The sequence below is a fragment of the Blennius ocellaris genome (assembly GCF_963422515.1).
Source record: "Blennius ocellaris genome assembly, chromosome: 23".
In the NCBI taxonomy this organism is placed as follows: domain Eukaryota; kingdom Metazoa; phylum Chordata; class Actinopteri; order Blenniiformes; family Blenniidae; genus Blennius; species Blennius ocellaris.
The window spans coordinates 4341104-4361594 of NC_137672.1; the positions used below are offsets into that span (position 1 = coordinate 4341104).

A 20491-nucleotide genomic window follows, 5' to 3' on the forward strand; every position below is an offset into this window, starting at 1 on the left:
TCCGCACCTGAATGCAGTAAGGGGCTTGTTATTGGGCTCTTTTAACAGCATTGATCATGACACCATCATTAGAGTGAGGTGTGCTGATGCTGGGACAGCGGCCCTCCAGGCCTGGAATTCAAGGACCCCGTTTCTCTGTATATCAGAGGTCACAAAAAGTCCAAGTACACACAAATCCAAATGTCTCCCAATGACAAACCTCACACTCTGACTGTATTTTTGACATCCCCACTGAAAATTGTTCGAGTTTTAATAATGTTTGACATAAAATCAGTTAGGAAAGTACATTTGAATATTGAAATAATGTTTTGTTGCACTTTATTGATATTAATTCATACAACAATTAATAATTGTTAATCCTAAATATGATGTTGATACATTTCAAATGTATTTCACACAAACATTTCTCTTACTTTTTATGTTACTTTTTAATTTTTTGTCTGATAAACTTATCGAAGCAACCAAAACCCTAATTGCGAAGCTTCGCCGCTGGGTGGCAGCAGAGCGGCGAGTCCCAAAAACGAAGCGAAGAAGAGGAGAAAGGAAGACGAAGAAGAATAAAAAGAAGTCGAAGAAGAAGCTAGCAGCGCGGCTAGCTCCGTTAGCTCTTCATGTGAGTTGATTACAGCGGAGCCGGAGCGCTGATGTCGGCGGAGAGCTCATCCCGTTAGACGGTGCTGTAGCCGGCCCGGCGCACCGCAGCTGTTTGCTTCAGCCTTAATGGCGGCGGCGGAGGATTTCTCGGCGGAGCTGCGGTCCGAGCGGGCGCCGCAGGGCGGCGGACTCTGCGGCGTCTCGGTGGTCTGCTGCCTGCTGCTGGCGTGCTCCTATGTTGGCAGCCTGTACGTGTGGAGGAGCGAGCTACCGAGGTGAGCCACACCGCGCCGCCCCAGCGGGCCACCAGGGAGTCCGCTCCGCCGCCCCGGGTCCTCAGGCTGCTCCCCAGGAGCCCAGAGCGTTCAGCTTGTCTGGGGGTCACTTCTGAGGACTGTGGCCCGGCTTTCTGGGGATGATACGTCATCAGACCCCGCCGCGTGATCGCTTTTTCTTTATAGACACTATTTATTTTTATTTTTTTTTTAAACCGACTAACAGCTCCTTTAAAACTATTTTTCCTTGTGTGTTCAGATTTGGAGTGAGAGGAAAAGTTGATCAGGTCTCACGCTGAACAATTAATTGAAGCTTTTAGTAGAGACATATATATATTTATCTCGGCTGTTAACTGGAACACCGTGGCAAACGTGAGCAGAAGAGCCCTAAACCAAACAATTACAGAACATGTATGCTTGTTGGGGAGGATCACCACGATCACAGGTACCGGCCAGCCGGCCTTAATGGGCAGACCAGCAATGAAGTCTAGCCTGCTAGATGAATTTGAAAATCTGAGATATCCGTTTCATGGGGGCAATAACACCATCCACTGACCTGTCTGGAGCCACCTCCTCTAAAACCATCTGTCCCATTCTCTCCAGGAGAAATTGAGATTGTGTTCCCCATACCCAGGCCTCGATTATATGTGGTACCAAGTCGGATATGTATCTCATGTCTTTCAGGCCCCGTTTACACGACAACGTTTCCCCTGACAACACCATGTAAGAGTGTGCGTGATGTCATCATCTCATAATAAACTAGTTCTATCTTTAAAACCTCACAGTCACTTTATTAATCCCTGGAGAAATTCTTTATCAGCGCAGCAGCAACAGAAGGTTTCCAGCTCTAACGCAGCTCCAGCCATTGGGACTATTTTCAGGGAGTTTAGCGTGGAGGAGGACGCAGCTTCACGGAGGTGTGAATCTCCTGCGGCCGCAGAGGAGCTGCTGTTCATTGTTTTGATGTCATAGCTGTTCTCCTGGAGAGCTGGAGTTTTAAAACGCTGACGTCTGGCAGCGTTTTTGGACAACGGCTTTGCTGACATCTACGGTGATGCTTTGGATGTATTTTACACTCAAAACACTGCAAACGGCAACATTTTGTCATGAACAGTTGGAGAGCACTGTGCTACTTCCCCAGCTTCCTCGCTGGCTGCAAACTGTGGAATGGATTTCCTGACTCATCACTCCACGTCTCATTGAGACCCGCCGCCGTTCAGGAAATCCAGTCCACAGTTTGCAGCCAACCGGGAAGTTGGTTCAGCAACAGAAAAGCAGACGAGGCTTCATGGATCAGAAATCTCTGCAGGTTGGGTCAGAAAAAACCCTCAAAATATCGCAAAAAAACCCCCACAAGCCCATTCAGGCAAGGTGGGTAGATGATTCAGTTGCCCGAGCAAAGCTTTTAATAGCCCTGGACGTTCGGACAAGCCTTAATGTCCTGAGAGTGATCACTGAAACATTTGGACATGAGACCGGTTTTAAAGAGGATATTAACCGGGACAAGGGCATTTCTATCACTATAATGATATAATGGGGTGTCCTGGGGTGTCCTGGGGTGTCCTGGGGTGCGGGCATCAAGGCAAAGGACGCCAACAGACTGAACAAACTGATCAGGAAGGCAGAGTCTGTTGTCGGCTCCAAGCTTGTCCAAGGTGGTGGAGGACAGGATGCTGGCAAAACTGCTAGCAATCATGGACAACCCCCCCCCCCCTTCCCCCCCCACAAGACACTGGACCAGCTGAAGAGCAGCTTCAGCAAGAGACTGATCCAACCTGCTGCTCGAAGGAACGCTACAGGAAGTCCTTCCTCCCCACGGCAATAAGACTTTTTAACTCGTCGTCTACCTCCGTCAGAGCTCAATATAATTACTCATGCTTATTTCTAAGTGCTCATGTTCCGTTCTGTGTTTTACTAAATTTATGTCCTACCCAGATATTTTTATATTTGTATATTTTTATATTTTTATTTCCTACTTTTATATTCTATTCTATTGTATTTTATAACATTCGTAGGTACCAGATTGCTGCAACAAAACAATTTCCCTTCGGGGATGATTAAAGTTATTATCTATCTATCTATAATGATCGACTGCAACGTATTTTGCGATCTCTGTTAAAATGAGTCTGGAACCAGTCCTCAGAAAAGTCTAAATGAGAAATAAGACTAGTCCTTAAAAGAGACCAAAACCACCGTGCGTTGTGAAGAATCTGGTGACATAATTTATTTCAAGGGGATTCTAGTAAAAACTAAAGCATCAATAAATATGCCGGTATTTCTGTCCTGGCATGAAGGCATACACATGATAAGAGTTGTGGATGTGTGGTGTCTGTCCTCAGGGACCACCCCGTGGTGATCAAGAGACGCTTCACCAGCGTCCTCATCGTGTCCGGCCTATCGCCTCTCTTTGTGTGGACATGGAGGGAATTTACTGGAGTGAAGGTGAGTTCATACTCCCGATACCACCAAGACTACCCTTCTGTCAGGTTGTCTTTATCTCTCTCTCTCTCTCTCTACCCCCCCATGTCTCAGACTGCCTCATCCCTGCTGGCTCTCATGGGGATCCGGTTCGAAGGCCTCATTCCTGCCATCGTACTTCCTCTGCTCCTCACGATGGTAAAACACCTTCTTTTCTACCAGGCGTGTCAAACTTGCAGTTCAAATCTTCCTGGGTTTAAAAATTCTCAGCACAAATCTCCTCTTTTTTACAAAATCCAGCTCAGTTTCATGAATGTAGAGCTGAATCATCTAGAATCTCAGGACATTCCTCATATGGAGCAGGTCTCATCCTACTCTTGATATTGAACATAATGATATGATCAATCAGGCCTGTTGGATGCTGGATGTGTTTTATCAGGAACCAGAAGACAAAGTTTCCCAGTTATGTGGCGCTGCGTCGTTCTACTATTCAAACCATAGAATTTTATTTTATTTACCACAAAGCCCCAGAATCCATCGACTAAATAATCAAGTTGAACAGTGGTTTGGAGGCGAAGTTCAACTTGTTCCATGGTTTCTAACCGCGAGCTGGTTTTAATCAACAAGTTGTTCATCTGAGCTCGTTTTTGTTGCCTCCGTTTCTAGAAGTTTCCTCTTGAATCCCAGCCTCCTCTGCTCCGCCTTGCTCTTTCTATCCATCTTTCAAACCCACTGATCGAGTGAACGGACGACGTGTTACGTCATCAGGGTGCATCTTGCTCTGCAACAAAACAAAACTGCCAGTGGAAAACTTAAAATCACGAGGAGTGACGCCTGCTACCCTGCAGAGAAAACTCAGTTTGGGCGCTTGTGTCTGCGATCTGGAAGCTCCGCCCCCTACCTGTAGAGGACACGCATCTATTGCTCTATTTCTTTAAAACATTAAAAAGAAAAAGAAAAACATATTTTTTGTTCACCATGTATATTATGTGGAATTTTTATAGTAAAACCTGAGATGTAGGGACGCCCTACAGTCCAAGGGCAAGTGTCTGAAGACAGGTGTCCTCTCTTCGGAGGGTATGAGGACAAATTGTAGGACTAGTTGATATTGAACAAACTAAACACCAAATATGTTCTGGTTCTTGAAAAGCACATAACTGAACCAATACAAGACGTATGCAATCTAAATGCATATATACACATGTATATAAGATGTATACAATATAATTATTAAATAAGATTTAAAGTACTTCAGGGACCACATACAGTCCAGTTTCACCCTGAGTGATCAGACTGGTAAAATATTGCTATAATAACTTTTAAATTTACACTTCAAGGTTTTTCTTTGTTGTCATCACAGTGTATGGAATTAAATTGTCTATATTTTTAAAGATCAAACAGTTTGTACTGAAAATGATTACAATCGCAACATAAAGTCAATTTTAATGAAACATTCTGGTGCAAAATACAATGAAATGTCAAAATAAGACTAATATAAATCCTCTACGAGCCTCTTGGTGGGTTTATGTTCTCTGCTGTTCCAGGAAAGTCAAACTTAAGTCCACGTGACGTCAAACTCCTCAAACACACTGTGCGCTAGGCTCCGCCCCTCGGGGTCCCTTCCGGATCGTTACGTTGCGTTATGGAACGTTGCGTTATGAACCAGAGTGTAGTATGGAGCAATCCTGTGTCACCAACAGTCTGAATATTCTAATCATCCGGTCCAGACCAAGTATTTTGGTCGTTTCAGTGTCACTCAGCTTGAAACGTTCCAGGAAAACCTGTCGCCGTCCTCGTCAGGCAGGTTGTCCTCATTAAGGTGTGTAAACGGTTAAATGTGTGTTCAACAGTGACGCGTCGTTCTTACCGGGTCACTCCTCACAGGTTCCATTGTATTTTCTTTGCATGAATTGATAGATTTCCATTAAAACTAAAGCTGCAAGCAGCGTTTGCCAGGACCTCACTCAAGCCCGTGGGGGGGGGGGGATCCTCTGGACCGGTTACTGACAATTTTTTAAGGACTTATTTAGAAAAAAACGGCGTCAAAACTCGCTAATTAGCTAGTGAATTGTGACCGCAGCGCCCCCATTAGGCCACCTACCAAATTTCAGCTCATCGGACAATGTTTGTTAGCATGCTAACGGGCATGCTAAACCGCGAGCTATCCGATCAACCTGAAAATCTCAGGTGGTACTCGGCAGGTGCCCCCGAGCCGGAATCTGGCCTTCTCTCAATTCTGGTGTGAATGACACAGCGCTGATGGAACATGAAGGGTTTTCGAAATCTGCCACCGACATCATTTTGCTGGCCTTAGGCCAGGCCTCCATCAAAAGTAGCTAATTAGCTAGTGATTTGTGACCGCAGCGCCCCCATTAGGCCACCTACCAAATTTCAGCTCAGTCGGACTAATTTTGTTAGCATGCTAACTGGGACTCTGGTCTTATCTCATATACTAGTAGCCTGTCTGTGAGAGTGAGTGTGAGTGTGTGTGTGAGTGTATGTGTAGTGAATGTATGTGTGTGAGACAGAGAGAGCGAGAGATAGACAAATAGTTCCTTTGAAAAAAAAAAAAAAAACTCACAGCACACAAAAGTATAGAAAACATTGTTGGTGTGTATGAAAGAGCCCGACGTCTCCGAGTCTCTGTCTGTTTCTACAAGTAGACATGACATTAAATTGACACATCATTCATCAGTCATCAAAAAAATATCCCAAAAACACAATACAAAGCATTAACTATCATATTTTCTTGTGTGAAAATTAGGAGAGTAATGATTATTACAGGCGGATTACACCTCCCACATTACAAATCAATGCATCAGAGGGGCGGGGTGACCTTTCCAAGATGGCGCCTGCAGCGCGTCGGGGAACAGGAACCGGATGTGACGTGGGGGGGGGGATTGTTGTCAGATGATTTTACTTTTCCGATGTGGACACTTCAGAAAACTACCAGACCAAGTCCTCCTCATGATGAGCTGTAAAATGTAAAACCCCATTCAAAACACTCAAAGAAAGAATTAGTCACATTAAAAAAAGTGTACAATGTGATTTTTATTATTTTTATCCCCCGCCGTGGCTGATAGGCCCCGAAGGGGGATCTTGAAACAGTCTCCGTACGTCCGTCCGTTCGAACGTTTCTACCTATATCTCGGCAACCCCTGGGCCCACAGTGACCAAACATCACATGTGGATACATCTCAGAGGGGGAAGGGATACTATGGTGACCTTGACCTAATTTGCATATTAAGTAGGTCACAGGGTCACGAAGTGCTTAAAAACACATTTTGGGCTCTGGAGGCCTAGGTTTTTGAGCTAGGGCTCTGAAATGTTATACACACATGATACACCCTCCAGGGATAACCTCCAGTACACCAAGTGACCTGACCTTGACCTTGAAGATTGGTCGTCATGGTTGCACAATACATGTATTTTCATATAAACATTTCTCAGCAGTTCCTGGGCCCACAGTCACCAAACTTCACACATGGACACTCCACCTGGGGAGAAGGGGCACCATGGTGACCAGGACCTAATTTGCATATCAGGTCACAGGGTCACTAAGTGCATAAAAAACACCTTTTGGGCTCTGGAGACGTATTTTGACATAGCTTATGAAGAAGACCTTTCAGATTCTACATAATTATCTACTAGGACCCATGGAACACCCTCTAGTGTACCAAGTGTGCTGCCTTAGAGCTGCTTTGTGAGAAAATAGAAAGCCCTCCGGCGGGGGATTAGCCCAGCAACGGCCTTCTTGTTTAATCTGACCTTGTCATTGTATTCGCTTTCTAAAATGTCAAATGGAAACGTGTCTCTGTCCATGTGCAGGTCTTGTTTCTCGGCCCCCTCATGCAGCTGGCCATGGACTGTCCGTGGAGCTTCGTGGACGGGGTCCGGGTGGTGTTTGGTGAGCGGCGGCAGGCTGGACCTGCTCTCTTTGTCTTGTTGTGACGGCAGCTCCTTCCTCCTGTAGCGAAAGCTTGAAACGTGGGCTGCAGACCATGGCGTCACCTCCCCCCCCCTCTGTCCCACCGCAGACCCGTGGTTCTGGATGCTGTGCGCCAGCGACATGCGCTGGCTGAGGAACCAGGTGGTGGCGCCGCTCACCGAGGAGCTGGTGTTCAGGGCCTGCATGCTGCCCATGCTCGTGCCCTGCGCAGGGCCCTTCGCCGCCATCTTCACCTGCCCCCTCTTCTTTGGAGTGGGTGAGAACTTTTAACAAAGCGTTCCGTCGTCCAAATCGTCCGCCACGCCGACGCGTGAAATATTGTCGCGTGTGTTTGTCCACCAGCTCACTTCCACCACGTGATCGAGCTACTGCGCTTCAGGCAGGGGACGCTTTCGGGGATCTTCCTGTCTGCAGGTGACCGCCGCCGCGCCGTCTCGTCCCACAACTTGGCCACGCGGTGGAGCCGGTGAGCGCTGACTTGTTGTTTTTTCTTCCCGGCGTTGTTCGTCTCAGTGTTCCAGTTCTCCTACACGGCGGTGTTCGGCGCTTACACCGCGTTCATCTTCATCAGAACAGGTGAGCGCCCCCGCCGACCTCACTTTTAATGCACATCCTGATCATTAAAGCTGTGAAACTGAAGGGTTGCGCAACATTCTGAATGTTTTCGTTTTTTTTCTTCATTTGATTATTTATTTCATTCATTTAAAACAATGCAACAATAGCATTTTATATGAATGAAAAGGAGCAGAAAGAAGTCAAACTTCTAATTAGGGATGCTCGATATTGGCTTTTCTACAGATATCCGATATTCCGATACCGATATCACCGATACCGATATCACCGATACCGATATATGCTGGCTTTTTACATCAAAACAACATAAAATATCTCCTACTGTGGAATTAACACATTATGCCTAATTTTATTGTGATGCCCCACTGGATGCATATGTGAATCAAACATGGCTTTCCAAATGTACACACTGAGAAAAATAAGAGAACAACTTAAATTCTGGAAAAAAGTGCCATATTTATTTAGTGTTAGAGAGAAACCTCAACAACAAACTCAACAACACCACAGACAATATAAAAAAAAGGAAGAGGCATATCTTCAGTCCATTAGTTGTAAACAGTCAATGAATGAATAACTGGACATAACTTGTCAAATAATAGACTCAAACTGGGCTCAATCTCTTTTAAGAGGAACAAAATAGTGTAAATATAAACAAGAAAGGCACAGAAATGCTCACAAAATGAAAACAGCCCTCCTTTAAAGGTGCTTTAAGGGTGCAGTCAGGTACTGGTACCAGTGCTGAACACTGGTTCACCGTCAACACTGGAGGGAGGGAGGGAGAGGGAGAGGGAGAGGGAGAGGGAGAGAGAGAGAGAGAGGGAGGGAGAGAGAGAGAGAGAGAGAGAGAGAGAGGGAGAGAGGGAGAGAGGGAGGGAGGGAGGGAGAGAGGGAGAGAGGGAGAGAGGGAGGGAGGGAGAGAGGGAGAGAGGGAGAGAGGGAGAGAGAGAGGGAGGGAGAGAGGGAGAGAGGGAGAGAGAGAGGGAGGGAGAGAGGGAGAGAGGGAGAGAGGGAGGGAGGGAGAGAGGGAGAGAGGGAGAGAGGGAGGGAGGGAGAGAGAGAGGGAGGGAGAGAGGGAGAGAGGGAGGGAGGGAGAGAGGGAGAGAGGGAGAGAGAGAGGGGGAGAGAGAGAGACTCGTGCTTCACTTGAAGGTGGGATGTTGTTGAAAGAAAAAACTGTTGTGGCATAAACTGTTTATGCCACAACAGTTTTTTCACACATGTGCATCTGTAAAGTTCTTGTTCCACTGTTGATAGAGGCTGTTCATTTGATTCGTTAGTAATCGTACTTTATTATTATTATTATTATGTTATTGGAAGGGGGGCCCCAAAATCAAATCCTGCTTAGGGCCCTCACTTGGCCAGGGGCGGCCCTGGGTGCAGTCCCAAAGTATTGAGCAAAGGCAGTGAACACTGGTGTACATGGGATTTCTTTGCTTTTGAATAAACTATAATAATGGGATTTTATGTGTAGAATTCTAAGGAAACAGTTTATTTAATCAGATTTGGAATCAGACTGGAACATACCAAAATGTGTGAAAAGCTGACGGGGTCAATGGAGTCGTTGTGTTTGTGTGCTTGCAGGTCACCTGGTGGGCCCGGTCCTCTGCCACTCCTTCTGTAACTACATGGGCTTCCCGGCCATCAGCACGGCCCTGGAGCACCCGCACCGCCTCACCGTGCTCTCGTCCTACCTGCTGGGGGTGCTCCTCTTCCTCCTCTGCCTCTTCCCCTTTACCGACCCCTCCTACTATGGCGTCCCCACCCCGGTCTGCACCCTGGCCTCCTCCCCCGGCTCCCTCTGCCTCACCTGAGCCTCCCCACACGCGTCGTCTTTTCAAAAGTTAAGAGTTGGGCTCCGGCCAGGCCGGCCGGCCTCGCGGCGCCGAGAGCCACGTCGTGAGGTGAGGGACGCTTGTGGCCATGTCTCTACGGCGTGTGGACGCCTCCTCGTGTCCCAGCGAGCGGTCGGGACTCTTCTGAGGAGAGGTTGTGCGGTTGAGGGTTTGACCTCGGGCTCACTGGTTCAAACAATACAATGTGACGTGTGGCTTTATGAAGGTTTGCTAAGATAAGCGAATAAAAAAAAAAATCTGCTGATGGTTTGTGAAACTCTCCAGAGCATCTAATTCAAAAATTGATGCAATAGAACAAGTCAAAAGGAATTAAATGGAACAAAAAGTGTTGAAAAGGTGTCCTGAGGAACATAGGTTGTAGAAGAATCCATAGTTCAGCTGCTTTCACTCTTGTTTTTGTTTCTTTGTTTTTAACATCAGCAGCTACAGACAATGGAGATTTGATGAGACCTCATGCATGATATTCTGGGGTCTTCATGCTTAACCGCGAACTTGGGAAGGTCCACGATGAGGAAAGCTCCAGTTGACATTTGGAAGCTTGAGCATGACGAGAAGAAAAGCTCCACACACACGACACGGTCATTCCCTGATACGAGCTAGCAGGGAGAACACAGCTGTGAACTCTTACCGTTGATGGATTTGCTTCTAGACACAGGAACATTTCCTCTATAACATCTGGTTGGTGTCGGCTTAACAGGGATCCAGTTTGATGATAGTGTGCATCATTATGTAATGTCGTTTCTCAGTTTGAGGAGTGTTGCTTTGCCTGGTTAGAACCACAAAGAAAGACGAGAAAAGAAAAGTTGGTTTTGTGCAATCTCTCAGCTTTGGTTTTATTTTTAACCCATAAGGGTTTTATTTCTTCTCGCTGTAATACCGTTTCATGCTCCGGGGCGGCAACACACACTGACTTTCTAGTTTATATATCAGTCAGGTGGCCTCGAAATGTTTTTTTCTAATCGTCTCTTTCATTTTTCTTATTGTATCGAGAGATGAAAGTACAAACTTTTGAGAGGTTCTGCTTTGCTTTGTGGCTTCAAGACCTTTGATCTGCTTTTACCGCTGAAGCAGTCTGGTAGCGTTTTACCTTCTTCTGTTCACACGCTAACGGCGGAGAGCGGTCTCACTCCTCGCTGCTCGGAGCTCAGTGTCTTGGTCCAATTACCAAACGGTTCAACTTAAGAAAACCTGCACCAGCAACTGAATTTAGCAGCAATTCAGAATGACTGTTGTTCAGGCTTCATCATTATCAAAGACATTTTTTTATGTGAGCTGGAGTGTTGGCCATGTTTCACACAGGCAAACGTTGACTATCACTGTTATTCAGAGCTGAAAACCTGCGTTCAAAGGATCATTATGGTTATTATTTATTATGGTTGTTATTTAAAACAGACCTTCAGGATGTAATTGTTGTTGTTGCACATTGGAAAATCAAATTGGTGCAGTGAGTTCTGCTGCCTCTTTTCTTGCAGTCGTTCCTAAAACAGAAGAAAGTGTATAAACAGCTTTGTTTATACTTTGTTTATAAAAGCTCTTCGTCAACAGCTGGTGGAAGGCAGCCGCTGTTGTTGCTTCTTAGAGGTGGCAGTGGGTTCCTTGCAGCACATGGCTGCCTTACCTCGAGCAACTCATGAAGAAACAGACAGGAAGTGACGTAATCGGAAGACTAAATCAAATTGATTTGACAAATTTAAGTTTGAAACAATCAACGTAGATGGAATGTGTATCAAAATACAATAAAAGAAACATTCTGTATTAATTTAGAGAACTGCTTTACAGATGGCACATTCCTTGGCTGCCACCAAGTGCAGGGACGGAACGGAGCCTTACGGAGCGGTATGGCAAAGCGTCACCGGAGCCAAATCCGGTGCCTGTTTCCACTGCAGAAAGGAGCTTAAAAAGTAGGCGGGGCTTAGAGCTCCGCAGATATGTGACGTTACAACAGTCGTCTCAGCCTGGCGGCAGATCTGGATCTTATGAATCCTCTGTTGTTGTTTACTTCCTCCACTTTGCACTAGTTGTTTTGTTCACTTTTATTTTTTTGCAGCTGCAACTTCCGTGTTGCTCCAGAGGGCGCAAACGCTCCGGCGACTTGCCCCGCAGGGCCAGCCGGGACGCGATGCAGCGGCTCTGACTGCGGTTGAACAGAACGCTGACCGCCGCTGCATCGCCTTTGAACACAAACCTCAGACGCGATGTAAAGACAGACCCGGCGCGCCGCACTGACGCTATGCTGCAAACAGAAAGCTCCAACGTGATGCAAAGTCCCGAGCCCCGGTCTCCCCCTGCCTCACGTCCGCTCTTTCACGACCAACATGAAAGTTTAGCAGAAAAGAAAAGGGAAAAACAAAACCAACCAGTGCAAAGCTGACCACGCTAACAGCAGAGGATTCATCCAGCCGACATATTAAAATATCGAGGGCGTGTAGTAAATCACTGACCAATCAGCAGACGGCTCCTCAAACTCAGACCAGTTCCATGGTCCCGGGTTCCCCGACGGAGGGGGAGCGGAAAAGCGACCACCTTTGGATTAGTTGTTTCCGGAAAATCACAAATTCTTGCGGTGGAAACGTGAAACATAACAGACTATAGCTGTACATTCCAGCACTTTTTGTGTGGTGGAAACGGGGCTAAAGTGTATTTCCTCAAACCCGGCCTTGGTCCTGAAGTTCATCCAGTCTAAAAGACCCTCTGTGGAGAACAGGCGTTTCCTTTGTCTGTACAATGAGCTCTATCAGACCACATCGCCACACCACTCTCTGGGAGAACCTCCATTTTAGTGGAAACCTATACAATATGGCAAAACTGGCTTTTTAGGGGGGGGGCCTGTTAGTGTTGTATTTTTTCTTTGTTTATTTAGTACTCATGGCGTGTTCTTTATTCAACACGAGTTTCTACTGAAGACGAGATTTGACCTGGTTTTTATTGAGGCGGGCGCATTTTCTGTTGTTGGGGCTGGAAACAGTGTGGAATCTGGCAACCCTGGAGAAGACCTCGTCTTTCTGGTGCCATGCACTTAAGTTTACACTGGATTTATTGCTATTGCTCATGGAAACGTTATTTTCCAACCATACCAGGAGAGGCTCCTGGAGAAGTTCAGACTCTGCAGTTGCCGCAGAACGTTTCAGATTGTTCAGTTAAAAATCTTGTGTCTGAATATGTTCTAGTTTGGTCGTATCTTTTGGTACGGTTGTTGCCAAGTACTTAACTGTCAGGGTAACTTGCAGTGTTTTGTATTGTACCGAATGTATCCGGTCCATCGGTCACCTTTGTAAGTTTTAATCTACCTGTGGGAGGGTTGAAGTGTGTGTCCACTACCAGAGGGAGGAGTGATTTCCCTGCTGTCATGAAGGGAGTCTCTGATGGCATGTTGGGACATGGGAGCAGACGGGGCTTCATATACAGGCATGACTGTAGGAAAACCATTATAAAGTCAATTTTGCATAATATGTGACTTAAAAACGACTGAACATGCTCTCTGCTTGTCCTCCCCTGGTGCGTCTCGTTTCAATGGACCAGAGCCCAAAGACATCTCAAGAGCTGAGAACTCTTTTTGCAAAGGCTTGCTCTTGGTGCTGCGTGTACAGGAGCACCCCTTGCTCGTGCCAATTCCTCTGCAGCGTGAGGTCACACACACCTGTTCTGAATATCTGCATTGCGTTCAGGTTCCCTCTTGGAAAGCCGTAGTCAGAGCGGTTCTCTCAATGGCAGTAAGGCAATCCAGTTGCCAGCGTCGTGTTTGTAGACATTTGGAAGAACGTGTCTTTCATTGTTGTCTTGTTCTGTTTGGTTGTTCACTAAGACGCAGTTAAACACAGTAAAATAAGCTAATGGAAGCTGAAGGTGCAGGTCATTGTTGGTGGTTTGATCTTTGTGTCATCTTGTTGATGTGCCAAAAGGTCCCTTGGCAGGATGCTGAACCCCAGGTTTGTTCCACGGGTAATATTTAGGGGCTGTTTGTTTTTGTTTTTTTGGGGGGGGTTTCCATCCTCATGCTCATCCTTTGTTTCAGCAGGATTATTATCCCCCGCCGTGGCTGATAGGCCCCGAAGGGGGATCTTGAAACAGTCTCCGTACGTACGTCCGTTCGAACGTACCTATATCTGGGCAACCCCTGGGCCCACAGTGACCAAACTTCACATGTGGATACATCTCAGAGGGGGAAGGGATACTATGGTGACCTTGACCTAATTTGCATATTAAGTAGGTCACAGGGTCACAAAGTGCTTAAAAACAAATTTTGGGCTCTGGAGGCCTAGGTTTTTGAGCTAGGGCTCTGAAATGTTATACACACCTACTAGTACTCTGGGGACACCCTCCAGCATACCAAGTGACCTGACCTTGACCTTGAAGATTGGTAGGGTCTGAAGTTTGCTCGTCATGGTTGCACAATACATGTATTTTCATATAAACATTTCTCAGCAGTTCCTGGGCCCACAGTCACCAAACCTCACACATGGACACTCCACCTGGGGAGAAGGGGCGCCATGGTGACCAGGACCTAATTTGCATATCAGGTCACAGGGTCACTAAGTGCATAAAAACACCTTTTGGGCTCTGGAGACGTATTTTGACATAGCTTATGAAGAAGACCTTTCAGATTCTACATAATTATCTACTAGGACCCATGGAACACCCTCTAGTGTACCAAGTGTGCTGCCTTAGAGCTGCTTTGTGAGAAAATATAAAGCCCTCCGGCGGGGGAGTAGCCCAGCAACGGCCTTCTTGTTATTTTGTACTTCATGTCGCATCAGATGGTTTCTGCCTCTGGACAAGTTGAAGTTATGCAAAGTTTATGTAACCGTGACAAACTATAAGCTAAAGGAGCGTTACTCAAGCTGTGAAGAGGTGGACGACTTGGTCTCCTGCAATAATTGACGGTAGGGTTTGGATCCATTGAGGATCTCCTGCATTAACAGGGATGTGTGTTAATTGTTCCCGGTCCTGTTTGTCTTGGCACTGTCGCTTCCATTCACGTTTTGTTCCCTGAATGTGCCAGCAGAGGGCAGAACACGGAGAACCCCGGTGGCGACACTCCTGAGTGCTGGTGTGTTGGGTCTCTTCATCCCACCTCCTAGTATCTGCTCCCACAACTCTAGTGTGTTTTTACCTCCGACATAATCTCTCCAGATTATCTCCACACTTCAGGGCCCCACAGCAAAGAGTGGCTGGTTCACTGTACTCAGCCTGGTTTGTAAAACACGCCGTAACGCAGGAAAACACAGCCTTGGCACAAGAAAATCTGGATTTGGAATTAAGTGGAGATTGTGAGGCTTCTGTTATAGTGCTGGGGGTAAATGATAATTTTTAAAACGATTATTGGGGTGATTATTATTTTATTTAATGGAATAGTGGACTCTTCTAACGTTGCCTTGGCTCCGTGAGTTGACGTTCATTGGTGAACTAACTTTGTTATAGTGAATCATGATGCTAAGCTAGCAAACGTCAGTCTAATAATGTGTTCCACTGGGAAACGACCACAGCGTGATTGAGCTAACGCTAATCATGAATTGTCAAACGTGACGTTGAACAGATGCGTCTAATGTTACTACAATCTGCTTGCTACCGTAGCTAGCAGCTCTACACTTTGGTGGTGCTTGTGGCGAGATAGCCGTGTTCTGCTAGCTGTAAATTAGCCATTGTTACCATTCATGCTAGCATTATATGCTATTTCTAGCTAATGTTAGCTAAACACAGCTGTTTAGCCACCAGCTACTAACAGTCGCCAAACACAGTTAGCTAGCACCACCGAGGTGTGCAGAGCTCAAGCTCACGTCGCACAACTGAAAGTAAATGAATTTGTCAAACGTTGGCGACGGTAACGTTCCTTCCTTCTGTTCTCCGGTTGTTTAAAGTCTCCCCACACCTTCGATGTGGGGCGGCGGGTTGCTGCTGAGCCTGAGAGCTGGTTGGAGTCCAGCATCCTTCTCCAACCAGAGGCAACGTGTGTTCAGGTGTTTGGAGGTTCTTGTGAAAACTTGCAGCAGGGTCTTCACCGCGCTCTCCAAACTGCCTCCGGACAGTGTCTTTTGCTCGCTCGTGGGGTTTTGTTGGGTTTTCTCTGTAAAAGCGCCCTGAAACAACTTTTCGACACAACATAAATAAAGTTTAATTGAAAGTGAGAGACTATATACATTATGATTCACTGGGAAGTGATCAGGAGGAACAGGCTTCATGAGAGGAAAGAATACCGTGGCCTGTCCTGAAGACAAAAGAACGGCCACAACATCCTTTAAAACCGTTAGAGTAAAGTGACTGAACACTGCCTCCCTGTGTACATCAACTTTACACCGGATTCAGGAGGATTGTGGGCCGAGGCTCGATATCCAGCTATAATTCAACCTGCTTAGTTCTTTAGTTGAGATTCTTCTGCATTTCAAATCAGGAAACAAGATGCTGACCGTGCATGAAACCAAGCAGCAGCAGAAGATTAAAACAAATACTTTTCGATGTGAAGAAAATATGAGCTGCACAGCCATGAACCAGCAGTTTTTTGTTTTTTTTTTCCAATTCCACATTTGACACTAAAAAAGTACATTATTCTTTTGCTATAGAACACAGAAGTTTCTATTTAAACAGGCGAAAACCCAACTATTCCTATATGCTGCTGCTGCACATACACAGCTGGTAAATACATGTATTTATTGCCAATCCTATTATTAACTAGATGAGATTGAGTTCAGCCTAATGCGATGTGTGGAATTAGTGGTGTATATTTGTAGTCCTGCTTCATAGCACGACTGGCTTTGAACAAATGCAATACAGACGTTTAATTCTTGTCTTTCATAATAGTTTTGAACTTTTGCCTGTGCCATTGGACACCTTCGTTCATGGCTGTTTGTTGTCCAGTGAAACATTAACAAAAAACAACTTTGTCCAGTGAAACATTAACAAAAAACAACTTTCCATTTCTAGTGTTTTCAGCCTGAATTGATTCTTGTTTTGCCAGTTTGGTGCCAAGAATACGTGTGACGCACACCATGTTGTCTTTAATTAGCTTTGTCGTGTTAAACCAGTCCAAATAAGGCTTCAACTCAAAAGTAAAGTATTTTTTTAAATAATCAAAGCTTAAAAATAGGCTCATTAAAGAAAATAACTACGTCATGATTTCATCCCATTTATCTGCGATATGCAGGAGCTAACCAGCTAGCCACGGCCTGCTAGCATGCAGAATGTAGCGTCTCGTCTGTCCCCAGTGGATTAATTCATCGTAAAAAACTGATTATGGTGACAACATGCACAAAAGATGCATCACTCAATGTACTTTTAAGGAAAAAGCAGTTTGGCAGGACCTCCACCAGCAGTAATTCCTAACACAGCCACCGGGGGGAGGAGGGGTCAAACACATGCCCGTTTAAAAAAAAAAGCAACACATGATGAAAAACAATAATATAATGATTTTTTTTTTTTTTTTAATGCTAAAGCTGAGAAAGTGCCGTCACATCCAGTTTGTTCCTGCCGACTTCAGGTCATCACACACTTTGTCCAGCTCACACCAGCGTACGACGGGTTTCTATCGTTTTGTTTTTGGAGCATTTCACCTTCTGCCTCTGTGAAACTGAGACACATCAGTGCATTTCTGAATCCACATGAGACCTGAGCACTATTTGTCCTTTGTACCACTGCTGTGATAAACTGTTGGTTGGCATGCGCCAGAAAACACTGCATGTGTTGATAACATGCAGTGTCCACTCTATTTTTGTCAAGCCGAAGCAGCTCTGCTATTTTCATACAGAAGCACCCAGAGGAAGAATAATTTCAAATGTACATTTTTTTTTTTTTGGAGGGGGGGGGGGCGTTGTGAGACAGCCAGTGAGACCGAGCTCCTGGAATGTTTACACCGAGCACTATATTTTGTAATCAGATCTATTTTGGTGACGTGGAGGTGTGCACGTGTTTTCAGCCGGTCATGTCCACCGTGTGCAGTTCGGGGCAGAGACGACACAAAATGTTTTACTATGACAATCTTTTCCAGGAACTTTAAAATCACTGCAAAAATATCTATTTGTAAATAAAGAATGTGGTTTTTACGACTCCGTGTGTGTGCTTTTATTACTGGTCAAATCTTTCTCTCCTGTTGGATATTTCTTTTCATCATTTAAAGATTATTAGAGAAAACTTTAATATCTCAAGTCGGCAACATTGAAAAGGGGGGGATGTTTTTTCACAACAAGAAGGGTAAAAAATGTATTTAATATACATTTTAGTGCTGTCAAAAACGACATTTGAATTTAGTTAATTGATTTGAAGCGTTTCATTCTGTGACTACAGAGCAGCACAATACCCAGCGGAATAATATTAAGGCAGATGGTTTCACTTTAAAAGTTCCCTGCTGGCTGATTGAGGAAGTGAAAGTCAATAGCTTTACTTTGAAAAGCCGAATTTTACGACAGAAGTAGGAATTCTGCAGCAAAACGGCAGGTTGCCATGTTGGCTGACCAGGAGCCACCAAACTGCTGAAACTGGAAGAAAGACTGGTAAATAAAATAATAATTTCTCCTCTTTCTCTCTTTCCCTGGCTCTCCTGTGTTCTCTCTCTCTCTCTAAAAGCTAAAAGCACATTATCAAAATAGTCTTTTAATTTAAATATAGTTCTGCGTTGAATCGACATTAATTCTGTGCTTTTCCCTCAATAAACATAAGCTTCAGTCTTCAGGAGAAAAACAATGCCATTAATTGCAATTAATTACAGAAAATGGTGCAATTACATACATTAATATGCTTTGCACTAATACATTTTATTAAAATTTTAAGCTTTGCAACTTATAATCAATATACAATATATCCTTGTTTTATTAAAAATCTATAATTTTGTAATGCAGACAAAATAACATGAAAGCCCTTATAAATGTTGCAAGATATTCACCAAGAACATTGCAGTTAAGCAATATTAATAGTCTTCAGTGATTTAAGTTTCAACCAGTCACTGAAACAAGTGTCCAAACTATTTTAGGTGTGTAGATATTCAAATAGTCTTGCAGGACATGGCTGATCTTCATTAGTCATATTAACGTGGTGCATGTGAGTCTCAACATCTGGCTGCAAGAGATCAGCTCATGGCGATCACAGCAGCGACCAGCTCCTTGGATGTGCACAGGAAAAACAAGACACTGCAGCGACTGTCCATCAAAACTCCCCCGGCTTCTTCAGCCTGCATCCAGCAGGAACCGCTCATCAAGGAACCGCCAGCTGCTTCCAGTGTGGACAACAAATCCATTCTTTTCTTCAACACGTGAAGCAAACGGGCCAAATCCTGGGCGTTAGATAGTTCAACAAGTATGTGCTGCACAGAACTGTTTTAAATTTCATGAAGGTGTGTTGATGTGACGGTGAGGTCAGCCTCCTTCGGTTGCAGCTAGTTTGATTTCTCACTTTAACTATTTGACTATTAACTCTAATTCCAATTTTTGAGTTTTGTTTATTTTATGAGACTGATATAACCAAGTTGGATATCATTTCCTGTTTAACAAAGAGATCCTTTTTTTTTGTAATGTATTAATCATTATTAATGATTGACTGCCCATAAAGGTTGATGTTGGTACTCCAGTGTGAGACCGGTGTTTCAAACACCAACAACTTTCTCAATAGAAAAAACACTAAGCTCAGCAATACTCTACAAGCAAATGTCAATATGTCGCCAGACGACTGAGCTACGATGCAAATCCAGCTCTGTGCCGCCTGATTGAAAGAAAAACACCCCGAAACATGTTGTCCTGAAAGATCACGAGGGGCTTCCAGGAAGCGGGCTGCGTGAAAATTCAGAGTATGTCAACCCTGAAACGAGGGAAACTCTGGGTTTTCTGTTCCACAAAGAGCTGAATTCAGCTCTTCAGGAAGTCCCACAGTAACACACTCTGTGTCCCTCCTTACTCCTTATCTATGGACTTTACCTTAATCCCTGGATGAAGTCACAGGCTGAAGGAAAGGTGTTAGAAATCACTGTTAAACACTGTGTGTAGTCATTTTAGCATTCTATTATTGTGGCGTTGACGTACACGTCGTCACATTTTAACCCATTTCTCCTTAAAGGAAAATTATGTGTAATATACCACATATCAAGTGGATTACATAGACCACATTTCTGACGTTGATTTTTTTTTCTAATAATACCAGTAAATGTCAAAAATCTGTGATGTGACATATATATCACATTGGGCCTTTATGGTACATATAATAAATAGCTTTGCCTAAGCTAACAGTTGACTAATGCCAATTCAGGTGGCTATGCTAATGGTTGAATGATGAAGTTGGAGGCCTTCTGCTGGGTGGGGTGGGGGGGGCTTCTGCTGGGGGGGGGGGGGGGGGGGGGGCTTCCGGCCCAGGTCTTCTTGTGGTGCCTTGTCGGGGGTGGGGTGGGGCAGCGCAGGGGGTCCAGCTGGGCCAGAGTCCTAGCAACAGGGGGTCTCCCCTCCTCCCTCTCAACCCCCCCACCTTACCTCACCTTACCTCACTCAACAATAGGGACCAGTGGGGCCGGGCCAAGTGTGGGGGGGTCCAGGACCCTCCCTCGATTTTGCAACGCCTCAATTTTAAACCTTAGACACACACATTTATTCTTAGACACACCTCTACATGCATTCAACACTCCAAAGGGTGTTGGGGTGTGTGTGTGTGTGTGTGTGGGGGGGGGGGGGGGGGGGGCATCCAGCTTCTCACAAAGGCAGCAACAGGAGGAGACCGCAGCAAAAACTGTTCTGACACCGGAAGTCTCAATGACGTCATATTGTTTGAATGAGCTGTCGAACAGGACGAGAGGAAAACGAAACCCAAAAAGTGTGCGCTTCATTCATATCATGTGATTTGTATGTGGGCGGGGCTTCCAGCTCGAA

At 45.2% G+C, this 20491-nt stretch overlaps 1 protein-coding gene across 1 annotated transcript; it reads left to right on the forward strand.

The window, feature by feature from the left end:
* The first annotated feature begins 548 nt into the window (after positions 1-548).
* Positions 549-17695, forward strand: LOC308147097 (CAAX prenyl protease 2-like). The gene is made up of 8 exons (XM_080519173.1): positions 549-869; positions 3209-3311; positions 3402-3485; positions 7116-7194; positions 7325-7492; positions 7579-7650; positions 7750-7812; positions 9391-17695. The coding sequence occupies exons 1-8, from the start codon at positions 721-723 to the stop codon at positions 9618-9620; spliced, it is 948 nt and encodes a 315-aa protein (XP_080375299.1). The 5' UTR covers positions 549-720; the 3' UTR covers positions 9621-17695.
* The last annotated feature ends 2796 nt before the right edge of the window (positions 17696-20491 follow it).